This window comes from Hyalella azteca, unplaced genomic scaffold (assembly GCF_000764305.2).
Source record: "Hyalella azteca isolate HAZT.00-mixed unplaced genomic scaffold, Hazt_2.0.2 contig17687, whole genome shotgun sequence".
NCBI lineage: Eukaryota > Metazoa > Arthropoda > Malacostraca > Amphipoda > Hyalellidae > Hyalella > Hyalella azteca.
Genome location: NW_025947462.1, coordinates 88,445 through 112,829, shown reverse-complemented (window position 1 = coordinate 112,829; position 24,385 = coordinate 88,445). Strand labels below are relative to the sequence as shown.

At 39.4% G+C, this 24,385-nt stretch overlaps 3 protein-coding genes across 9 annotated transcripts in view; all 3 read left to right on the top strand.

Annotated features, from left to right (window-relative positions):
* Positions 1–10,216, top strand: part of LOC108676824 (NAD(+) hydrolase sarm1) — a 93,042-nt gene extending 82,826 nt beyond the window's left edge. For 5 of the 7 annotated variants that reach the window (XM_018164964.2, XM_018164966.2, XM_018164969.2 and 2 more), the window contains 10 exons: positions 2,068–2,322; positions 2,654–4,089; positions 4,341–4,423; positions 4,849–4,887; positions 5,240–5,333; positions 6,582–6,771; positions 7,179–7,300; positions 8,724–8,854; positions 9,685–9,835; positions 10,106–10,216. In XM_018164964.2, coding sequence (XP_018020453.1) covers positions 2,068–2,322; positions 2,654–4,089; positions 4,341–4,423; positions 4,849–4,887; positions 5,240–5,333; positions 6,582–6,771; positions 7,179–7,300; positions 8,724–8,854; positions 9,685–9,794 — 2,460 coding nt within the window. In that variant the 3' untranslated portion in view covers positions 9,795–9,835; positions 10,106–10,216. Of the gene's footprint in view, positions 1–22; positions 1,683–2,067; positions 2,323–2,653; positions 4,090–4,340; positions 4,424–4,848; positions 4,888–5,239; positions 5,334–6,581; positions 6,772–7,178; positions 7,301–8,723; positions 8,855–9,684; positions 9,836–10,105 lie in introns of those variants that run through there. The other 2 variants (XM_047885356.1, XM_018164965.2) reach the window with 2 other exon arrangements.
* Positions 10,217–10,445: 229 nt separating this feature from the next.
* On the top strand, positions 10,446–12,329 carry LOC108676822 (dentin sialophosphoprotein-like). Its single transcript, XM_018164962.1, has one exon. It carries the CDS (start codon positions 10,446–10,448, stop codon positions 12,327–12,329), a length of 1,884 nt encoding a protein of 627 aa, XP_018020451.1.
* A 1,069-nt stretch (positions 12,330–13,398) lies between these two features.
* On the top strand, positions 13,399–20,733 carry LOC108676826. The gene is made up of 5 exons (XM_018164972.2): positions 13,399–13,845; positions 14,252–14,323; positions 15,346–17,487; positions 18,037–18,338; positions 18,941–20,733. Exons 1-5 carry the CDS (start codon positions 13,803–13,805, stop codon positions 19,730–19,732), a joined length of 3,351 nt encoding a protein of 1,116 aa, XP_018020461.1. The 5' UTR covers positions 13,399–13,802; the 3' UTR covers positions 19,733–20,733.
* Positions 20,734–24,385: the final 3,652 nt, after the last annotated feature.

Here is a 24,385-nt window from a genome sequence, read left to right as displayed (position 1 = left end):
GACAAGATTTAATTATTCCATCTACTGAAGAAACACGACGGCCGCGTCGCAAGAGCAGCGTTCCTGGGTCTCGGCGCAAGCGTTCATCCATATCAACCAGCAGCTCTGCTCACAAAATCAGTAAAACCAACAATACCAATGCTGGTAATAATGCTGCCACCACCCCGACAAACCTCGGCAACCTAATGCCTACTGTTGGGTGTCATTGCTCGCACTGTATCAAGATTTTTGGAAACCGATCACAAAATTCAATAAGGAAAAAGAGTCGAATGAAGCTGCAACAGCAGCTGCAACAACAATTACAGTGGTTACTTATGCAGCAGCAACAGTTGCAACAACAGCAACATGAGCGATTGTCACAAGAAAACGATAACCAGTCAGAACAGACATTACTACCGAAGAGTTACGGAGTTCTTGACTTGGAAATGGATGATAAAGATAAAGTTTCAAATTCCTCTTCACGAAAAACTTCAACAGACTCAGCAGTTTCTACTACGACTCCCGAATCTCTGGTGCCCGAATCTCCTGAAGATCGACGTCTCTTAGGCCTTCCCGATTCTTGCACAACTCTCGGAAACAAAGATCCCAATGAATCTATTGTTTCGTTGAGTTCTTCTCCTCCTGTTTTAAGTAACAGCAAGATTTCGGGTCGGACTCCTACTGCCAGCCAAATCAACCGACGGAATAAAAACAAAGAAAACACTAGAAATTTTAAAAAGCTCTCAGTTGAGACTGGCTTGAAGCCTGGATCCAGATCATTCAGAGTTAATTCTATTCTAAACGACGCCAATGAAGGCTGCAAGTCATCGAATATCTCCACTACGACAGTTCTGACTTCACCACCACACATCGACACATCTCAACACCGGACATGTGTTACGGATTCATGTCTGTCGTCTATGTCCTCTCAAGCATTCGAGAATAATTTTGCCTCCAGTGTACCTAAAGATCAGGAAGGTAATTATTTTTCCCCTATCGATGTGAACTTAAACTTGTCACAAAACCACAGCTCAAATAGTTTGGAAATTTTTCCTAATGTGGAACCAGCAATTGACTTGGTTATGTTGGGAGACGATAGCGGTGGAGAATACGAGCATGAGGAGAATTCTCTCGGCTCATATTCCAATGATGGTGCTAAATCCATTTCGAGTTCTTTTTTAAACTTGGTCAACGACTCCGAAGTGGACTCAGCTGCCTCTGATGAGATCCTACTGTCGCGGAATGTATTTTCCACCACCACGACTGAAATTAACACATCTAACAGCAATGAAGTTCTTGCCGAAAAACAGCAGAGTGACACGCCTCGGATGGTCGACAAAAAATCCCGAGGTCGTCTGCAGAGAAAATATTCTGGTCCTTTGGAAATAAGTGAATCTCAAACTAAAATCGTATTTCCATCGTTACTTTTCGATACGCCTGCTACAGAGGATGATATTCTACCTCTTTACCGCAAGGCAATGAGCGAGTCTAATATATTTGCGAAGGATAATTCGAGTGTAGAGAGACGAAAACTGATCGCGTCGAAAAATTTCGAAAATTATTTTTGCAAAAGTGCACAGCCACGTTTTGATGAATACCCTAAGAAAGACAACTCTAACACTGTAAACATAAGATGTTCACAGACGCAACACAGCGAAGTTAACCCTTTTTCTTGGGATATCCAAGAATTTCGCAAAAGAAAGGTAAACATTAAATAATAAGCTCTATGTTCTTACAAAATCATTTGCCTTTCGTAGGATTTCCACAAGTCAAATATGGTAGGTATTGATTGCGTAACTAAAATTTGTAGGTGATCTTTGTTATGTCTCGGGCCAGAATGTGCGGCATCATGAGAAATTTCGAGATAATAATAATACAGGTTTTTTGTCTCTTCTCTTCTAGAATATCTAAAATTATTTGTCAACACAAACTGAAAAGGACGATGAGCACGTAAAATTTTGCGTCTTCTTCATTGTCCCTATTACAAATGTTTTTGCTCACGTCTATTTGTACAGCATGGAGACCGCAAGGCTAGTATTTATTCATGCGAGTTGAAGCGTTGCTTACGAACGTAATTCTTAATTGCAGGAGGCCCGACAACTGAAGGCAGGTGATGACATCACTCACACGGAGGGCTCGCAGAAGATGGGCGCGAGTGTGCGCGTCACGGGCCAGGACTTCAGCTCCCACAAGTCGGCGGTGTCGGAGGCACAGCAGCGGCGCACCGTCACCCCAGCGGGAACCATCAGCGCCGAGAACTCCAGGAAGCTCTCCAAGTCTGGCCTCACCATCACCACCAAGGGCGTTTGCACCAAGCAGAGTTCCTCGATGTCTAGTTCTGAGGTTTGTTTATTTGAGGAAAATGCGCCGGGTTGACACCTGATTTATATCACTCTAGTCGTCAAGCTTTCGTTCTATCGTGGGTTTAAGGATTTTTTGTCTTGTTGAAATTTTGTTAAAAAACGCTCAAATTTAAATGTTTAATACACTAATTGAGTGAGTCGATTCCTATTTACGGCACTGGTTTGAGTCGAGGAGAAATTTATATGCTTGTATCTTTTTTAAATACCTCTGTTTCAATTTATCAATTATCGGAATGGGTACTTAGCCATCAAAAACATATTTCTTTGCACTTTAAACACAAAATTTTTATTATTTTTTTCGCCTGTTGCAGAGCAACATCAGTGTGAGTGGTTTCGAGGACTTTGACCTAGGCGGTGCCATGCAGCCCATGGATGTCCAAAATGCCATCATGAAATACTCGGGCGTTATGACAAAATTCGTAGACCAGCTGAAGACAATGTCGCTAGATGGCGTCGTAAAGGCCGCCCCCACGCTGCTCGACCATATGAACGACATGATGAAGCGTGCCTGGTCCGTGCCCACATATGGACATGAACTCGGCTACTCACTCTGCAATGTACTCAAAAACAACGGAGGCTTGGATATCTTACTGGAAAATTGCACGTCGAAGGATTCCAAGTTAAAGTTCTCCTCGGCTAAAGTTTTAGAGCAGTGCTTGACAACCGAAAATCGAGGTTACGTTGTTGAAAAGGGGTTGGAAAATGTGGTAAATGTTGCATGTGATTGCACGCAAGACAATCGATCAATGGAACAGTCGAGGGTAGGAACCGGCATCTTGGAGCATTTGTTTAAGCACAGCGAAGGCACTTGTTCTGACATCATCAGGATGGGCGGCTTGGAGGCTGTTGTTAGAGAATGTCGAAAGAAAGATGTTGAAACTCTCCGTCACTGTGCCGGAGCCTTGGCCAACCTTTCGCTTTATGGTGGCTCGGAGAACCAGCAAGCAATGGTTCAGCGACAAGTTGCTATCTGGTTATTCCCTCTCGCGTTCCACGATGACGACAATATAAAGTACTATGCTTGCCTCGCTATAGCAGCTCTCGTGGCGAACGCCGAGATCGAAGCGCAGGTTTTGAAAGCTGATACATTAAGTCTCATTGAGCCTTTCGTTAACAGTCATTTACCGGAAGAATTTGCCAACTCGACTGTGGCTCACAGACACGGTCAGTCTCGGGACTGGCTTGAGCGACTTGTTCCGGTGCTGAGTAGCAAGAGAGAAGAGGCGAGAAATCTGGCAGCCTTCCACTTCTGCATGGAGGCGGGCATTAAGAAGAACCAAGGAAATATTGAAATATTCCGCGAGATAGACGCAATAGAACCTTTGAAAAAAGTAGCCAGTTCACCGAATGCCATCGCTAGCAAATATGCGGCACACGCGCTGCGTCTGATGGGCGAGGAAGTGCCACACAAGCTGTCCCAGCAAGTGCCCTTATGGCAAGCAACTGACGTCCAAGAGTGGGTAAAACAAATCGGATTTAGCCAATACGCTGACGCGTTCATTGCTTCCCGAGTTGACGGTGACTTGTTATTACAAATCGGGGAGGACAATCTAACGTATGACATAGGTATTACCAACGGCATTTTACGACAGCGCTTTTTAAGAGAACTCAAACGGCTTCGGCAAATTACAGACTATAGCTCCAAGGACCCCACCGGCCTCAATTCTTTTATGCTACAGCTCGGTCCTGAGTTCGCTGAGTACACATACAAGATGCTCCTCTCGGGTGCCACAAAGAATACTTTAAGGTTAGTATAAGGTTATATTCCTCTGATTTTAATTTAAATGTATTTTCATCATTGTGTTGTCCTCGCTTGCTGATTTCATCATATTTATATGTGAGAGTATAATAATGTTCTAGCTGTGCTCGTAAGCAGTGATTGTTTCATACCCGTTAGAAATATTTAAACTAACGACTTTAGCTGCAGCATTTTTTTAGCTCAATCGTATTGCGTTCATTTTGTTCTCTTGCGCTCAATAATTTTGTATGTACACGCAGGTTCCTGACGGATGAGCAGCTTGCGTCAGAGTGCGGCATTGTGAATAGCATCCACAGACAGCGATTAAAAGAAGGCGTTATAGGTGAGTTTGTGGGAAGCTGGCGAAACTGAAGGTTGTAAAATCTCATTTTTCTACCATCTTCTGATATCGAAAATTCCTAATTTTTCTCTCTTACTAAGCTCATTTTTAACGTATTTCGGGAATGTCTTTAGCATCTTTGAACTATCATTATGTCTACCAACAAATGTTCTTGTAGTAATAATTATAAGAAAATTTATGATTACAACAATCATCATCGTAATTAGGAATCTATGCATCTCCTGCTAATTGTAATGGGAAATTATATTTTTTACTAACAAGCATCTACAGCTTTCCGACCAAAGCCAGAACTTGTTGCTCTCAATTTATTGGACAACCATCCATTGTTTCTGTCATTAAAACGCCACGAAACCAAAATTCATGTACATGATGTTTCCGGTTTCTCGCACGCTTTCCATGGAATTTAGTGTACGAGAAGTGCAGAAAGATCGTAAAGAATAAAAAAAGTAAGTATTCAAGAGTTATTAATTTATTAGTTTAAAAGATAAGGCAAAATTATAAAGTCATTTGATTGACATAAATCCGAATTAGTGATGTGGTTAGTGAAGCCATATCAACCATTGACGATTCTCCTCACGAAAGCGTTTTTTTCTTGTGCATTGCTCTCGTATTTGTTTTTACGTGTCGAAGAATTCAATGTTCATGCCTCATACCTACCATACCGTACGTATTGTAATACCTCATACCTACCATACCGTACGTATTGTAATACCTCATACCTACAATACCGTACGTATTGTAATACCTCATACCTACCATACCGTACGTACTGTAATAGCTCATGCCAATTGTTCACAGATGAGGCGAGCACTCTGCAAGACTCCACTCAGCTCGACAAAACATTGGATGTGTTCATCAGCTACAGGCGCTCCAACGGATCTCAGCTTGCTAGGTAACTTGCGCTTGTTTGGACAAAGTTATATAATCCTGATTGATGTTAAATTGTATTGCTCTCTGAGTAAAATCTCGTTTTTTTACCACCTTTCTGACATCGAAATTTTCATTTTTTCTCTTAATAAACTATATTTTTTACGTATTTGAGATTTATGCCTACCAATACTTCGCTGACTAAAGCAAAATCGTTTTCGAGAATGCATTCAGTGACTAACACTTGGTAACTACAAAATTTATATTCCTCCCATTTGATCCGGGTCATGAGATTTACGTATCTTATCGTATTTAATCCTCTTCGCTGTAATGACATTACCTTCCTTTATTTCATTTCAACACATTACTGAAAGTACGCATCCTTTTCACGGCAATCTCACAACTTCCATCAATTTCGTGTCCCCACCTTGCTGAAAGTACACATCCTTTTCATAGCAATTTCATAACTTTCATTAACTTTGTATCCCCAGATTGTCGAAAGTACACATCCTTTTCACGGCAACCTCATAACTTTCATTATTAACTTCGTATCCCCAGTTTCTTGAAAGTACACACTCTTTTCACGGCAACCTCATAACTTTCATTAACTTCGTATCCCCAGTTTCTTGAAAGTTAGTTTCTTGAAAGTACACACTCTTTTCACGGCAACCGCATAACTTTCATTAACTTCGTATCCCCAGTTTCTTGAAAGTACACACTCTTTTCACGGTAACCTCATAATTTTCATCAATTTCGTATCCCCAGCTTGCTGAAAGTACACACTCTTTTCACGGCAATGTCATAAATTTCAGCATCTTCGTATCCCCAGCTTGTTGAAAGTACACATCATTTTCACGGCAACCTCATAGTTTTCATCATCTTCGTATCCCCAGCTTGCTGAAAGTAAAGTACGCATCCTTTTCACGGCAATCTCATAACTTTCATTTTCGTATCCCCAGCTTGCTGAAAATGCACATCCATCTCACGACAATCTCATAACTTTCCTTTTCGTATCCCCAGCTTGCTGAAAGTGCACATCCATTTCACGGCAATCTCATAACTTTCATTTTCGTATCCCCAGCTTGCTGAAAGTACACATCATTTTCACGGCAATTTCATAACTTTCATCAATTTCGTGTCCCCAGCTTGCTGAAAGTACACATCCTTTTCATAGCAATTTCATAACTTTCATTAACTTTGTATCCCCAGATTGTCGAAAGTACACATCCTTTTCACTGCAATCTCATAACTTTCATCAATTTCGTGTCCCCAGCTTGCTGAAAGTACACATGCAGCTCAAGGGCTTCTCAGTCTTCATCGACGTGGAGCGTCTCGAGGCTGGCAAGTTCGATAACAACCTCCTGGGCTCCATTAGGCAGGCACGCAACTTCTTGTTGGTGCTCACCCCCAGCGCCCTGGACAGATGCTTGGGCGACCACGACTGCAAAGACTGGGTCCATAAGGTAACAAAATCGTTGCTGATAGTGCTGGAATTTTATTCGTTAAACCATTTGGAATGCTTGTTTGATAATGCTCGGGCAAGAATTTATACATTCAACCATAAGGAATACTTTGGAGAAATTATTAGGAATCCTTAATTTATTAAGAAATTAAAAGGAATATTTACTTAATACATACTTACCTTACCTATTAGATGTGACGTAGCTCGGGCCATATTTTTTTTGTTAACCACAAGGAGCGCTTGCTTTGGCCGAGAAACGCTTGGCCGAGGTACTCGTACCTATTTTCTAAACCTTTTACTCGTTTCATTTCGTTGACAAAAATCGACTTCGAAGCTGATTTTGAGACTTCCGCATTTATTGAATCTATTTTGCCCTAAGTTTACCTAATCTGTAATTTCGGTGTGCAGGAAATCGTAGCGGCGCTGGACTCAGGCTGTAATATCATCCCAATCATCGATAACTTCCACTGGCCGGAGCCTGAGCAGCTGCCCGACGACATGCGTGCCGTGTGTTACTTCAACGGCGTCAGGTGAGATCATGTCAAACTTATTGCTCTGCGAATATCAAGTTAATTTAATTAAAGTGATTTGGTACCTAAGAACTGCAAGGAAATAAATTTTCTTTATTAGCTTACCTTACCTTCAAGCTTCAACCAAATGCTTGTTTCCTTATGGTTCTCATTAGTAGCGTACACTTAGACTCATAGAAATAAATGGAGCGTTTTACAAGTTGCGATGGACTTTTTCCCTTGTGCTGGTCGGTTTAAGCAAGTTTGGCCCGGCAAAATGCATATAAGTGCTGCGTCCGCTCACAGAACGTTCTGTGGGTAATTATTTAGGGTGTTACTATTCGGACAATATTAACCCATTTATTTATGAGTGTAGTTTAAATTTCGTTGCTCCGGCGGCAGTCGAAAATAATGAGGCAGAACCAGCTAATTTTCTCACTCAATCTTCATTTTCCGTTTTACAACACCAATAGCCGCTCACTCGTATTATATTCCCGCCTTTCCCATTACCCATGAGTTTTGTATGATGTTTGTTGAGACACACTCGTGCATTATTCATTGTTCTTAATTTCCCACAACCACGCCCTCACTCATTATTCTTCATTTTCCATCATCCACACCACGCACTCACTCATTATTCTTCATTTTCACGACCCACACCACGCACTCACGCATTATTCTTCATTTTCACGACCCACACCACGCACTCACGCCCTCACCACCACTCATTATTCATCATTTTTCATGACCCACAACCACGCACTCACTCATTATTATTTATTTTCCATCACCCTCACCACGCACCCACACATTATTCTTTATTCTTCATCACCCACAGCACGCACTCACTCATTATTCTTTATTCTTCATCATCCACACCACGCACTCACTCATTATTCTTTATTCTTCATCATCCACACCACGCACTCACTCATTATTCTTTATTCTTCATCACCCACACCACTCACTCACTCATTATTCTTTATTCTTCATCACCCACACCACGCACTCACTCATTATTCTTTATTCTTCATCACCCACACCACGCACTCACTCATTATTCTTTATTCTTCGTCACCCACACCACGCACTCACTCATTATTCTTTATTCTTCATCACCCACACCACGCACTCACACATTATTATTTATTTTCCATCACCCACACCACGCACTCACTCATTATTATTTATTTTCCATCACCCACAACCACGCACTCACTCATTATTATTTATTTTCCATCACCCTCACCACGCACCCACTCATTATTATTTATTTTTCATTACCCACAACCACGCACTCACTCATTATTATTTTTTTTTCATCACTCACAACCACGCACTCACTCATTATTATTTATTTTCCATCACCCACACCACGCACTCATACGTTATTATTTAGTTTCCATGACCCACACCACGCACTCACGCCCTCCAACCCCAACAGATGGATCCACGACTACCAGGATGCGTGCGTAGACAAGTTGGAGCGCTTCATGCGGGGCGAGGGCAGCCTGCGCGGCGAACCTCCGGGCTCCCTCGGCCGCTACCAGTCCACGACGATGCTCACGCAGCCCGGTTAGTTGTCATACATCTTCAACTAATAGTCTTTGGAAAACTTGATACATTAATAGTTGAATTGACTGGTTGGTTTCATACATCTTCAACTAATATTCTTTGGAGAACTTGATACATTAATAGTTGAATTAACTGGGTAGTTTGTAATGTCAATATTAGAGTCGGCATAGAATTTTTTCATCCGCGCGGCCGGTTAGTTATCATACATCTTCAACTAATATTCTTGAGAAAACTTGATAAATTATTAATTGAATTAACTAAGTAGTTTGTAATGTCAATATTAAAGTCAGCATTGAATCTTTTTTATCCGCGTGGTCTTATTTATTACATTTTACCACCCTGCGCCATGTTCGCTTAATATTTAATGTATTTTTTTTATGTGGAATCTTCTTCTTCAGTCGTTCTTTTCTCGGTACCTCAAGCCCGCTGATTATTTGGCTACTCACGTACGAATGAGATGTTTTGTTGCACTTTTTTATTGCGAACTCTACTTACTTGGTGTCTATTCTTACCCCGCCTCTAAGTGCACCTGTTTTATCATGACTCATATTATGACCCCTCCAAGTGCACCTGTTTTATCATGACTTATATTATGACACCTCCAAGTGCACCTGTTTTATCATGACTTATATTATGACCCCTCCAAGTGCACCTGTTTTATCATGACTCATATTATGACCCCTCCAAGTGCACCTGTTTTATCATGACTTATATTATGACACCTCCAAGTGCACATGTTCTATCATGACTTATATTATGATACCTCCAAGTGCACCTGCTTTATTGTGACACAATCTAAATACAATTAAAATAAATTGTGGGCGTTGCAGGCACTCCGTCCCCCCTGCCGCGAGTTCAGCCTGTGTACCAACGCACGACCAGCACAGAGTCCGGCAAGGGGTCTTCCTGCTCCGACAAGGACTTCACTGGCAAAGATTGACGGGGCGAACCTGCACTGAACGCGAGGCTACCACACAAGAGGTGAGGCGAGCGACGGTTTAATCCTTATATTATGTTATGATATAGTGGAGTATAGTAGAATAAAAGTGATCACTAAACAGGTGGCGAGTATCCATGCTCATGAGAATGTGGCGAAATCGGGGCACATTTGATCACTGAATTTGGAGATAAGGGAAGATATTTCCTGATATGATGATTTAACATATTAATGATTTCCAGCCCAACATATCGGGTTATTATTATTATCTTACTATCATTCACTGTTATGATTATAATCATATTGTTTAACAGAGCGATAGTCCCACCTGGCAGCCCCCGGTCGGGCTCCCCTAAGCGGTGGGGAGCTGGAGGAAGCAGCCCGATCTTGCCCGCCAGATCACACCACATCGGCCGGAGCATCCTTGCTGGTATTATATATTTCTCTTGAGTTGAGCCTAAAATTACACGTGTAATTATATCTTCGATTTACGCATAAACTTATCTTGAATTTTCCATTTTCGAGAGCATAGCTAGTATTTGCTCGTTGAATGTTCTCATGAAAAATTCCCACTCGTTGGTTATTCTTGGAATTAAACTCACATTCGCATAATTTCTAGGCGCTGCCGTGATTCCGCCTACTCGCGGGTCGCCCATGCCATCTCGGCCGCCGCACTTGCCTCACCCTCGCTCTCGCAGCCTCGACACAGCCCTCGACAAAGCCACGGGCGCCGCGCCCGTCGCTGCCGACTCGATGCCGCAGTGTAGTTCAGTTGCAGGTTCTCTTGCCGGATCCCTGACCGGCTCAGTTACAGGATCATTCACGGATTCTACGATCCCCGATTCAGTCCCCGCGTCGATTACAGACTCGGTGGCTGAAGTCACTCTTCCCAGCGACACGGACGCTTCTGACTCAGGAATATCTAACAAGTGTTCTTCAAAGCTGAACGCTGAGTCTCGCAGAGACTCTAAAGGAAAAGATTCATCTAATACCAAGCATTCGGCTGCTATTCGGGCGAAAGAAAGCAACTCGAAAAACAGCTTCCGACGCGCTCACGGAAGCTCGACTGGTTCGAAAGAAGATATTAGACTAAGTGGAAGGCTTAAAAATAGAAGTGGGAAGCACACGTCGAGCGTCTCATCTGATAAAGGCAGACTAACCCCTGATTTCAAAGCAACTCCCAAATCTTCGCTTCCCAAAGAAGATGATTCGAGGAGAGCGCTAAAAATGAAACCACAAACTCAGGACTCTCCAACTGCTCTCAAATTTGATTCATGTAAGAGTTTATCTAAGAATCAAGAAAAAGAGGATAACACGAAAGATAATAACCCATACGCCAACTTCTTGAAGAAGCGAGTTAACTCTAAAAGTAAATTTTTGGAATCTGACGAGAAAAAACACCTATCATGCCGTGACGGCCGAATTTTAGCAACCAGTATTCTTGCATCCGTACCAGCTGGATCAAAAAAGGAGTATTCAGAGCCAAGAAATCCTTACATCGTTCCGAAGCTCTCAAATATTTGTCGCAAAGAAAGATCGCCCCAGCCTTCATGTTCGTCCAACTCCTCCTCTCCCGTTCCATCGTCCTTCACCAGCGGCTTGCGGTCTCCGTCTCTGATCTCATCTTCGTCCTCGACTTCACTGCCTCAACGTCGCAAAGATTCTGTCTTCTCATTCCCCGCGAAATCGGAGTCATCTTTTGATAATAACAAACAAACTGAGAGTCTTCTTTCTTCCCAGCCTCACAGCTTCATTCCAAACACTGCAGACTCGCGAAATAGCCTCTCACCTCGTGCGCCCCATCGAACACACACTTTGGAGAATCCTCCTAAGCCTATCACTTTTCCAAAGCCAAAAGAAACCTCATCTAGTCCTTTCGAGGCATTGTCGGTTAAACCCGTAACTAAACGCGTTAAAGAAATTGATCTCCACAAAGAGGGCAGCCATATTGACTTAGTAGCTTCTTGTGAGCAGTATTTGGAGGACGAACGCAAGACAGCTTCAGAAGACGAAAGCACCTTGGCCAGCACGCGGCGATCTTCCATCAGCTCCATTGGCAGCTCGAACGGTCGGAGGAGAAGACGCCTCAGCAGCATTCCGCTCGATGACGAACTGACGATAACTGAGGAGGATAATTTCTCCACTGATATCTCGAGGCAATCTCCAACCAAGTCAGCTTCAGATACTTCACACGAAATGGCGTTATTTGCTACCATTGCAGCTCTTACTCATAACGACTGGTCTACGGACCGGACAGATGATGCTGATAGCTGCGGGGAGTATGAAGGATGTTCTCCTTCTGCAACCAAAGCCAATCAAAACCTGATCTCAACTCCTCAATCAGCGACCAACCCAACCCCTGGTGCAACAACGAAACCGAACTCGGTCGTCCCCGCAGTTTCTCCATCATCACCTAATCGGTCGAGCGGTCACAGCCCCTCCGTTAAAGCAGCTACTATGCAACGTTCGAGCTCCTCCGACTCTTCTTCCTTACTGGATAGATATGTCAATAAAGTGAAAACTTTCATCAAGAAGTAAAATTCACAATGTGTTCGTTATCCTGAAATATAGTATATTTATTTATGTTAGGTGACCTGTTACGAAGTTGATCCGTCCTACCGCTGGTCTTCTAATTATAAATAGGCTTGACTTTTATGTTACTTATCTGTGCTGTAAAAAACCATGGGAATATTTCTTCGGTCAAGTAGCCTTAAATCCGGAATAGGCGCTGTAGAAATTATGAAATTATTTTTATGCATTAATAGCTTCTTCATATTTTACAAATTTTATTCATATTTAGGCACTACTTTCGTCCATATTTTGTAGATTCTCCTAGCTTTAGGTTTAGCAGTGTGACTCGTTGGAGCGCTTTTATGAACTTGAAGCCGCTCGTTCCCGCTTCAAGCTTTATTATTGATATTTATGTGCCGGTGTTGCCTTATAATGCCTTGCTGGGAGGTTCTTGTTTTTATTCGACTCATAGGTTTGATAATTAGTCACTTATGTTAGCGTATTTTCTAATGCTCGACGTGTTTGTGAGCTGTAATTTTGTATATCTGAAAACTTTAATTTTAGCTATATCAAACTCTTTTATTGTTAATATTTTATACAATGTATTGAAAATGTGTCCGCTAATAGTGCTGCTATTTTGCCTCGAGTAAAGAGATTATGTGCACTTTGTTTTTCACCTTTCCTATCCAAGAACATTTGAATAATATATTGCCGTGAAAATTTTCTCCTACCTATTACAACCCACTGTTAACAGACGGCAAGTCTGTATAGGGTATAGCCATGTTGTATATACATTTTATAAATATAGCTATATTTTCGATGAGAACAGTTTCAGGAAATGATACCGTATAGAAGGAGTTGTTTGATGTTGAGTTCTCTCGAAAGTTCTCCTGAATTTCGTCCTTCCGTCAGTAATAACGCAACACTTTTTCGAATCCCGCTTTGATTATCTAAAAGAATTAGTGGGGATTTAAGATCAATATACATTACAAATCCATAAAATATTAGTCAAACTGTCATGGACCAAATCAGACAGGACTGTTCTGGTGAAAAATATTCATTTGCGTTACGAATACTAAACCATATTTAAAATTGTTCGAAGATTCCACATAGGAGACACAAAACTGGCTGGAGGCAGCCGAGCGGTGTCTCGCAGCACCTCGAGGGCTTCTCGAGACGTCAGAGTAGCCTGATCCTCTGAGTCTTGACGACAGCTTTTAAATAGCTATGTTAAAAATCTGGTTAAAGCGACTTGAGCATTAACCGAAGCCTGAGAGTGAAGTATAGAGGCTACATTTTTCTCTCTCAGACGTCGTGGAGGAGTCGTTGCGGAAGGGTCGAATGCTCAGCTAAACTTTCTCATTGTTATCTTTATGAAGTACAAATAAAATTCGGTCATTTTTGAGATAATAAACCAATTTACAATACGTGTCGCAAGATCCTGGTTTGAGCTTTCATTGAAGTTGAACATTAACAGGAGATTGTCTAACACCGTCAGCTATGGCTGGGAGGTGTAAAGTTTACAAGAAGACTGCGCCCAACAGTAAGTTTCCCCACTGAATTTAACTGCAAATATCATTAAAATTTACTCTTATTTAACTAATACGTTGTTTTATTTACATCCTTTGGAAGATGATGTTTGCATAAAGATAGCATTAGCGTATTTTGGATGTTATCCATTGCAATGCATGATATAAAACTGAAATTTATCCTCTATATTATTATCGAATAAACCATAGAAATTATTTTCAATCGAACAAGTATCAGTATAAAAAGAAGTAAACGAAAATTAGATCGAAAATGAGAATAAGGCCCAAAGTTAGAAATGTCAATACGCTGTACGGAAATGACAATAAAAATTATGTGTTTCTTACTTACCCAAATTTGCATTAAGTTATACGTTATACCTATTCTAACCTATTAATTTACGTCATTAATGATTTCTGCAGACAGCATGACAGTCTACCTGACTCATCGAGATTTTCTAGAAGACCAGGGACGTCGTCTGGTGCCTGTCGCAGGTGAACGATGTCTCAATAACCATATTAATCAATTATTAATAAAAAAAACGTAAAAATGTTGATGTAACAAATTGGTGCCTTTCGCAGGTGAACGATGCAATTAGAAATGGACTTCTCCGCACACACTAAATGTCACCAAATTAGTCAATTATTTTTAATAAAAACCCTTAAGGAATGTTAATGTAAGAAATTGGTGCCTGTTGCAGGTGAAACAAATGCTTCAATTACCATTATTTCAACCGTACATTTTTATTCACAAATCTGCTCAACCATAAGCAGAAGTTCCCCATAAATCAATTTACTGGAAGCTTCTCAGCTTAAGAAAATCTGGCCAGTTAAATATAACTATTCCCCAATGGAAAATATTTCATCTCTGATAGTCATTTAAAATGATGTTACTTTTTAATCGAATTGGCCCGGACGACTTGAGAAACTGTTGAGCAAAATTTTTATAGTTTATGCTACTAAAAATCATATCATATATATCACTGTTATTAGCTCATCAGAATTGAGTTGACGGCAATGTATGTTAGCGCAAAACTTTTTAGAAACCGTTGACGCCTTTTCCGCAATTTATGTTGTGCGGAAAAGGTCTCAATATATTCAATTCGTTATGAACAAAACTCGCGAAAGCTATGCCAGCCAAAATGTCATTTACGGCATTTTTAAATAAGGTGCAACATATTAATGCCAACCCAGTAAAGTTGAAGCTGTAAATTTTTCATTTTCTATTCATATGTGTACCGATCACGAACGAAAATATTAATTAATCATAAATAGATAATATTTACTGAATTACTCAAATTTTAATTTCATTGTTCCCCGTTGCCGAGATTATAACTCGTCTATTGTCAATGTAGTGCATCAGTTATCAGCTTCATTGTAAAAATTCCATACAAAAAAAACTAACATGGGCAAAAGTAGCCCATTAGCCCACATTCTTGTAGTATACATGTAAGTAGCCCACATTCTTGTATATTCCATATTTCATGATGATAAACTGAAAGTTTCCACGCTAACAGGTGTTGTAGAATTTTCGGAAGAGCAGCTCCGCGGTGAGAAGCTCTTCTGCCTCGTGAACTTGACGTACCGCTACGGCAGAACTGCGGACGAGACGATGGCTCATACTTTCCACAGGACTGTGCAGCTCATCAACGCGCCTCTAAATCTCGACGTGGGTGATGAGAGAAGAGATGATAGCAAACAATGCGAGCAATACCCAAGAGGTGAAGTTTACGGTCAAGGAGTACTACCAAAAATTCTCAATTATGATGAAGGAAAAGAGATGGAATTAAACACAGTAGTCATCCCGGAAATATTAATAAAAAAGAAAGAATCTAATTTTACCAGAGAACAAGCTGATTTAAATGCACGAGAACAACCTAAAACGGTATCTTCCCAAGAACTTACACAAGATGACAACAAAGAAGCTGAGTCGACTTCCAACAGCCCAGTACCTGGAAGTAAGGGCGACAGTATCTTGCCAACAAAGAAGCTTACCAGCAAGCCTTCAAGTAGATCCTCATCCCGCTTGTCTGACAAGAAAAATGTAAAAGATAACCAAGAAGGTGATCCTCGAGACATCAATACAGCTACACGAGCTGCAACGAACGATACTGAAGTAAATGAAGGAGAAACCAAAAGCAGTAGTTGTGATATAGTAAACACAAGCAAAACAGAAGATGAGAACAATTATTTGGAAGAGTCAAACGTCATTGAAGATCAATCGCTTGAAGCTACCAAACAGGCTATTCAGGCGAACTGTGATGAATTTCGTCAGCAAAACCAGACACAGATGAATGATTATAAAAACGTTGATCAGTCAGAGATAGCTGCCGCTGATGAAATGGTTGATTATAAATCCGAAAGTCTTGACACAAATGCCCAGGAAGCAGATACATTGACCGATTGCAAATCAGTGGATCTGAAGGAGTTCAGTGAGGTGACACCGAACGAAGGTGAAATAAAAACATTGGACGGAAAATCCGCTAACCTCGAAGACAAAATGAAAGGCAACGAAATTGATGAAGAAGGATCGCGAGACAAAGAATGTTTGAAAGCTTCCAATAAATCAATTGACGATTGCCTCAATTTGGATAAAAGCACTGCTGAAAACATTGACAATATGACGGCTAAAAAAGACACACCGGAACAGGTACAAAACGAAGGACCTGTGACAGCAAATTCAGCAAACGGCGAAGAGAAATCTAATGACGAATCCACTGATGAAAATGTGAGCAGTAATGAAATTACAAACGTGAATCAAATAAGTGAAATGACTGAACTTTCTCCGATAGCGGACGAGTTGGCAGAAGTGGGGGAATCTGCAGCTAAAGCTTCAGGAGGATCCGGAGTTAGGGAAGAAGAAGGTATTGGAGAAGGAACAGAGGAGATCAAGCCTGCTACACCTTGTACAGAATGCGAAACTGTTAAAGAAAACTTAACAGTGGCAAAAACTCAGATAGAATCTGAAGCTTCCAACCAAAATGCCATTGACGACGATAAAGGTAATTGTGACAGTGAAAATGGTACGATAAATGTGAACGCTGTTTTAAAAGAACCTAACTCCATAGAACATGACTGTAGCCCTGTAGGTCAACTAAATGTTGATTATCAACCAGGTACTCCGGAACGAATCAAAACCCCTACAGGTGCGATGGATAATGACGGAGAAATCGATAAGAAGGAAGCTAATGGAAGTATGAACAACGAAATAGAAGAATTGGATGACAATTGTGAAACAAAAACAAGCGCGAATGACGAAATAATAGAAATGGAGGATACGAATAATGCCAATCCGGGCTTTAACGACGAAACAAAAGTCTTGAATGATAAGGATGGAGACAGTACGGTTGCTGCTGACGAAATCAAAAAATTAAATGACGTGGAGGAAGACAATGAAGGAGCTTTTGCCAAAACAGAAAACTTGGATGATGTCGTCAATGCAATTTCTGATGATATTGATCGAGGTTTCGAGCATGAAGAAGCAGGCGATGACACGACACGAATGGCAGAGCACCGAAGTTTTGTCACTGGAAACCATCCATTGGAGGACAAAATCCTGCGTTCACGACGCCACTACTTGCTGCCAGTGCCATCACCTCAGCAGCTGAGGCTCCTGACGTCGCATCCTAACTGCCGCCTGCCTGACGCTTTCCCAACGCGTGAGTTTAGGTTTGGAATTATTTTTATTTGGAATTCCTAAAGAATATATGTTATCGTAGCTGAAAGGAGAAACGATATTATATCACTGCCTGAATATCATGTCTTGGGTGATTAACACAGCAAGCAGTTATTATTATTATTTTTTGTAGGCTAATGACATTCATGCTTTACTCCTATTACATACGGGACATACTCGTATCGCAACAGTCTCTGGCTGCTGATGTGGAAGGTCAACGTGATTTCATCATCGACTATTACTCCTATTATGATTCGGTCGGAAATAAACTATAATATGTCGTTAATTAAAAAAGAACACTTTTCTAATCAAATATATTATGTACTATTTACTTTCAAACAAATTCAGACATTCATATTATCGAACAGAAATTTCCTCCTAAAAGATAAAATATACATAAATTCATTGCGACATTTTGACTTCTGTGAGAATTTTCACTTAAAACTCTAGCATCACAAATTTGTAACAATTTTATCAATTTTAGTATGCACATGCGTCACTCACTATTATCTTAATTTCAATCTATTCCCAGGAAATGAGCCACGAGAACATGACAATGTCGAGGCGGAAGTCCCCCCGGACACTGGGACAAATGAAAACTCCAAATTAAAAACAGAAGTCGAAGTGGGCAGCGAAAACAGCGTTAAGCCCAGAGCTTCGCACTGCAATAACACTTCCGTCGAAATTTGTCACGACGTGACTCAACTACAAGAACGACTCATCGAGAAACTACAGACCCAACACGACACGAAGACTCGATGCGTTCCTTTCTCTGTCTCGATTCCAGCTGAGGCACCGAACTCTGCAACGCTTGTTCCTGGGCCACGCCGATGGGTGAGAAAAATATGGAAACCAAAGTCTCGATTATAAATTCAATGCATAATTCGGTGTGCAAAATAATGGAAGATGAACGAAGTGGAGAAAAATTTTCGTGCAGGAAATATTTACATTTAGACTTCATCTGCTGTTTTTATTTCCGTAATGAGAAAACGCGAGAGATGTATATATGGGGGTACACACAGTACACACTGGAAAATTCGAATATATTGTTAGAAATTTTTGATACATAACATTTCCATGTACAAAACAGTGAGTGATTAACAAAATTTTGTTCGAATGCTGGCTTATGCAAAATATATGTTTAGCTCCAACTCCTAATTTATTATGTTCCAGTGCCTTGAAAATTTCTAGTGATTCATTTTCAATTTTCCCATTCTCAATTCTCTATATCAATCATAGTCTTAGGCGTAGACTGAGAAAATTGCATCCAGTGTTGCTACTAGATGAACATTAAGAATAAGAGCGAAGTGAAAAAATGCTGATTTGTACGTTAATCATTTTTACTATAGTTATTTTTTCATTCATGTGAGGAAGAATTTTATCTCGAACAATGTTTTGTCAAACCACATCATGCTGAGTGATATTTTATTCTATAGCCAGGTGAGCCAGTCGGAGTGATCTACGAGCTGCAGGTGTACGCAGCGAACGAGGTATGTGAAGAACCCGCACGTTACAAAACCACTTCATTCGCAGTTCGAAAACATCAACTGACGCCTCACGGATTTATATCTAATAGCAGGAGTCGTGCAATTTCTTCCAAAACCTTTCAGTGTTCACCAGGAGAGATTGAGCTCAGCGTTTCCTTAAACAAGTCAATTTACGTATTTTCTGAAGAAATCGAAGCAACAGTGAACTTCCATAATAAATCAAAGAAAACTGTGAAGGGCATTTGCAGCGAAGTGATACAAAAGATTAGCATTGGGATGACTCACACGACATTTGCACGCACCGTAACAACCCTGGAGTCTCGAGAAGGCTGCCCTGTTCTGCCGAACTATAAAATAGAAAGAAAATTCAAGCTCATTCCCGACGTGCGCTACAACAAAGCCAATGAAGGTGCAGCGCTGCTTGGTAATCTAAAGGACGCCGACTGCCTGCTAGCACCGACAACTTTACACCTAACTGAAAACTCTTTGGATCGTGAGATGGGTCTGATTGTGACGTACTTTGTTCGCGTGTCCTTGACATTCGGACACTTGAGTGAATCTGTATGCCTTGAACATCCCATTCAGCTAGTGCAGGCCCGGCCTCCTGAGTATATTGTTCCAGTTACAAAGACGAACATAGGAAAAATGCTTAAGGATATCAGCAATCCTAACAAAATCTGCATTGAAGAGTTTGCAGTGCTCAGGAAGTTAAGGTCTCTGGACAAAAATATTGAAGAATGACATCATTCGATGAATTACCTCATCTGAATTAATTGTTGTAGAATTAAAATAAATACGGAAGGTTGAAAGCCAAATTAAGTTTCAAAAGTGGGAAAAATCTCACGACGACGTCCGAGAGCGATTATTTTAAGTCCAAAATATGCAAAGGTACATCAATGTGACCTAAATAACCAGTCCCTGTGCAGTGAAACATGGAATAATTGTTAAAATGTGTGTTAAGCCGGTAGGAATGGACAATACAAAGATCGTTCTCAAACCATTTTACTCAAATCTTATTCGCTGAAAATTTTTTCGACTATATATATTATATTCCGTAAATTTTGAGTATATTTGTTCCATTCAGAAACTCCCTGGCGCTTTCCTAGTATTAGAAATATATAGAACACAGCGCAATATAGAACATGCGCTACAAAATAATGAAGTTAAGAGGCATAATTGCGTAAATTAATGTTTCGATAATCATGATATTTTATTCCAATCATTGTGTTAATTCCGGCGTTTAAACGCTAAAAATATGGGAACTAGAACAACATGAGTAAATATTTTCCTTCAGTTCGATGAAAACTATTTAGTTTAGAGCTTGAATATTACCGCCAACATTAGGGCAGTAATCAAGTTAATCGTGAATATGACTGTTTTAAGCAATACAATTTGATCATATGCCGCAAAAATAGATTTCCTCGGTTAGCAAACAATATAGGTAATCCTATCACATTTTTAGCGTACGATTTTATATTAGTATAATTAGGCAATTAATATCGTAATAAATAAAATGACCTTGTACCTTCATTTATTCAGCAGCCCCTAAGCATTAAACTATGAATGTGAATTGCAATGGTGGTAACTGAACATACTATCTCCACAAAAATTTATGAGCAACATAAGCATAAATTTATTATCAAAACTATTTTTAGAGTTTCCTCTAAGGAACCACTGGTCTTCGAAACAAGAACATTTCTTATAAAAATTTGCTAATTTTCGTTTTTGGTACATAATCGCAAATGTGTTCACCTGATTTGAGAAGTAAGTCTTCAACACAATTAGAGAAATTTGTTTGTGTATTTTGTTTGTGCTCAGTGTTTTATTTCATTTGATAAAAATTATTGTAATTTTCTGGAACTAAAAAGTTAATATTTCATTATAGATGTTCAGAACTTGAATTGAAGTTAATGAGAATTCTACCGTGCCATTTTAGCGTGAGACGTTAGAGGAAATTCTGCACGAAAACTCTTGAAACGGGTTATTATTTAGAAAGAAAATGCAAGTAAATCTTAACTTAAAAATTCGCCGTGCCTTTAAACTAAGCAAAAATTCATGGAATTGCCGTCGGAGGCACCAGTATCGCAAATCTTCAATATATAATTTTAGAACCAACGACGAAAAATCCCTAAATATGAGAGCGAGTGAATTGCATTTCATTTAATGAAATAATTTAGAAAAATTTTTCGTGGCTCCTCACCTTGGTATAAGATGAAAATAAATAAAAGAACAAGTCATGAAAAGATGCTGTTGTTGAATCCTGGTTAAAAAATCCGTAGAGTTTTTAGGAATTGGCCCACCGACTAAGCGCCGCATCGTGTTCTACGAGTGCCGAAAACGCAGGTACCTCTTGACAACTGATCTATTTTGTGTACATTTATTATGATTTGTGAATGAGAAGCGGATAGTTCGAATTGCACTACGTTAATTGAAAAACGACTCAAAGAGAAAATGGCTATTTATTTAGCTACCTGAATTTGACTGTAGCAGGGAGCTCCCGCCTTAAGCGTCGGTCTCTTGTGACCTCGTTTCGAGATGGTTTCAGCTTTACTTACTCTTTCGGTAATCATGTGAGTTTAAGTAAAAAAACTTTATCGGTCCCACTATTCTAACCCGATATCATCATGGCGGCGAATAGTGTAGTCTGAACAACGTTCATAGTCGAGCTCATTCCAGGTTGTCGCAGTGGTTTTTCACCTTGCTAGCATAATATATTATAGTAAGCAATGCGCAATGGAACCTTATTGAGGAACATCCAAAATTTTTATTCCATGAATGCTCTTGAAAAACTTCCCAATTCTGTTTAAGAAAATTTACGACATTCAATTGTATTTTAGTGCTCTAGTTATATGGTCGTCATAGAGTTTAACTAAGTCTGGAATAAACTTTACAAAGTTGGTCACAACTAGATCAAGCATCTGGAACTTTTGCGGATTGGGTCCGACCAACGTTTGTAGATTTAAAATAATATGCGGTTAAAAATTACTTTTTAAAGATAACACTTCTAAAGAATCCAGTCTCTTTGATGTTACACATGTACAATGAATTTCTAATTTTATTTTCATATTAAAAAAATCAATTTCAATTTTTTTAACATATAAAATTTTGGTAAATTTCCAAAATTATTTATGCTGTCAACTGATTCGTGCATTGTCTCTGACTTTATGCAAGTATGCAAAATTTAAGATTGATTGGATAGGTAGAGGTGTGTCAAATATGGATTATAAGATTTGTAGCAGACAAAATTATTTTAATTTTTTTTAATATTGAACATTTTTTTTAATTGTCAAAATTATTTATTCTGTAAATTGATTCATATATGTAGTGTCTCCAACTTTACGCAAGTGTGCAAATTTTCAGGTTGATTGGACAGGTAGAAGTGTGTCAAATACCGATTATAAGATTTGTAGCAGACAAAATTATTTTTACTTTTTTTTAATATTGCAAAAATTGTATTCAATTTTTAAAATTATTTATTCTGTCAATTGATTCTTGTATTGTCTCCAACTTTATGCAAGTGTGGAAAATTTCAGATCGATTGGACAGGTATAAGTTTCTTTAATAACCATTAAAAGATTTGTAGCAGACAGACAAACAAACAACAAGTAGTGAAGTTAAAGAGAAGTGGTGTACAAATAAAATTTTTACAATTTCCAACATTATTCATTCTATCAATTTATTCATGCATTGTCTCCAATTTTATGCAAGTATGTCAAATTTCAGATCTATTGGAGAGGTAGAAGTGTGCTAAATATCGATAGTAAGATTTGTAGCAGGCAAACAAACAAACAACAAGAAGTGAAGTTATAGAGAAGTGTAAAGATATGCGTTTAAAAATTACTTTTTAAAAACAACACTTTTAAAGAATCCAGTGTCATTGATGTTACACGTGTACAATAAATTTCTAATGATATTTTCATACATAAAAAAATTAATTTTCAAAACTTTTTAATATATAAAAATTTTGTAAATTTTCAAAATTATTTATTCTGTCAACTGATTCACGCATTGTCTCCGACTTTATGCAAGTGTGCAAAATTTCAGATCGATTGGACAGGTAGAATTGTGTCAAATATCGATTATAAGATTTGTAGCAGATAAACAAACAACAAGAAGTGAAGTTAAAGAGAAGTGTTGTAAAAACTGGCATTGAACGCGATCGTGTCCATTTCCTGATGTGAATCAATCAACATAAGCTTAATTGACGTATTTTCAGGTGAAAATTGAAATTTTTTAATGTTTATACGTCTACTTAATCACATCTTTTCAATTGAAAAAATAGACATTTGAGGCAAACCTGTTGTTATTAATCCAGAAAATGATCGCCAGTTTCTGACACAAAAATATACCGTTATGTGTTTCGTATAGCTACCGCTCTCACCAAAACACAACATCTGTCATCAATTAGTTCCGACTGAACAAGTTCGTAACATTTATAAAAGAAATGAAGTTTGCTGACACCTTAACAACGTTTAAACAGTTTGCCGTGTATATTTGTCAATGTCGCGGTGAAAAAAAGTTCAGTATCGATTTATCGAGTATATAGATTATTTGTTAATAAGATGAACTTTGAAGAATACAAAAACTGTTTGTTTTGCAATGATGCATCAACGAACTTTGATGGCCTTGGATCCGCACTTGCCATTGTATACATCAACGTGCGTTCACGTATCATTTCTAATAATTATATTATCAAAGGGGACGATAGAGCTACTATTGAGTACCGCACCGGGTCTTCTGTGATGGAAAGATGCAGTCTCAATCATGTTTGGCTGTGGCAGTTGGCTCGGCTTCTACTGAGAAATCCTGGTAAAGCTTAGACGCAGCACGCGTTTTAAGATTCAGTTCGATAAATTTATTCGGGATTTTGAAGTAGCACCTCGAAAGTAGGTAGCACTTTAAGTGGCTGCTCTTGTACCTAGAGCTCACGTCATCGGTTACGGCTCAATCATTGTTGATCCTCTTCTTCGGAGTTTGACAATTGGACGGTTATAAATAGCTGCGGTGGATAGATTAGCAGCATACCATCGTGGTGAAACTTTTATAGCGATAGCTACCCGTGGTACTCTCTCACTTTCTTTAAACTATGACGTCACCTGAGTAAACGATGTTATGAGTTCGTTTCCACTTGAAACCGTTGAAACCTATGCAATAGGTTTTGCATTCCTTAGGCAATTTGTAGTTCCTATTTTGGTCAAAATCGTATTAATTAAGTTTTTGTACTGATGATGGAGCTGGACTCCGATAAGTTTTCATCGCAGACAAAATGAATTTTTTGGCGTTTTCTTTGATTTAAATGCTTAGTTCATATGACAAGTTTCAACGAATCCGTCATTTCCTAATCTAAAGTAGAATTGACTTTGCATGTAAATTTAACAACAACCCACACTTTAT

Excerpts from the sequence above, each read along its gene's own strand:
- LOC108676822 (XM_018164962.1), top strand. The coding sequence starts at position 10,446 with ATGCCATCTCGGCCGCCGCACTTGCCTCACCCTCGCTCTCGCAGCCTC.
- LOC108676826 (XM_018164972.2), top strand. The coding sequence starts at position 13,803 with ATGGCTGGGAGGTGTAAAGTTTACAAGAAGACTGCGCCCAACA. Across the intron at positions 13,846-14,251 it reads CAAGAAGACTGCGCCCAACA|ACAGCATGACAGTCTACCTG; the intron begins GTAAGTTTCCCC and ends TGATTTCTGCAG. Across the intron at positions 14,324-15,345 it reads TCGTCTGGTGCCTGTCGCAG|GTGTTGTAGAATTTTCGGAA; the intron begins GTGAACGATGTC and ends CCACGCTAACAG.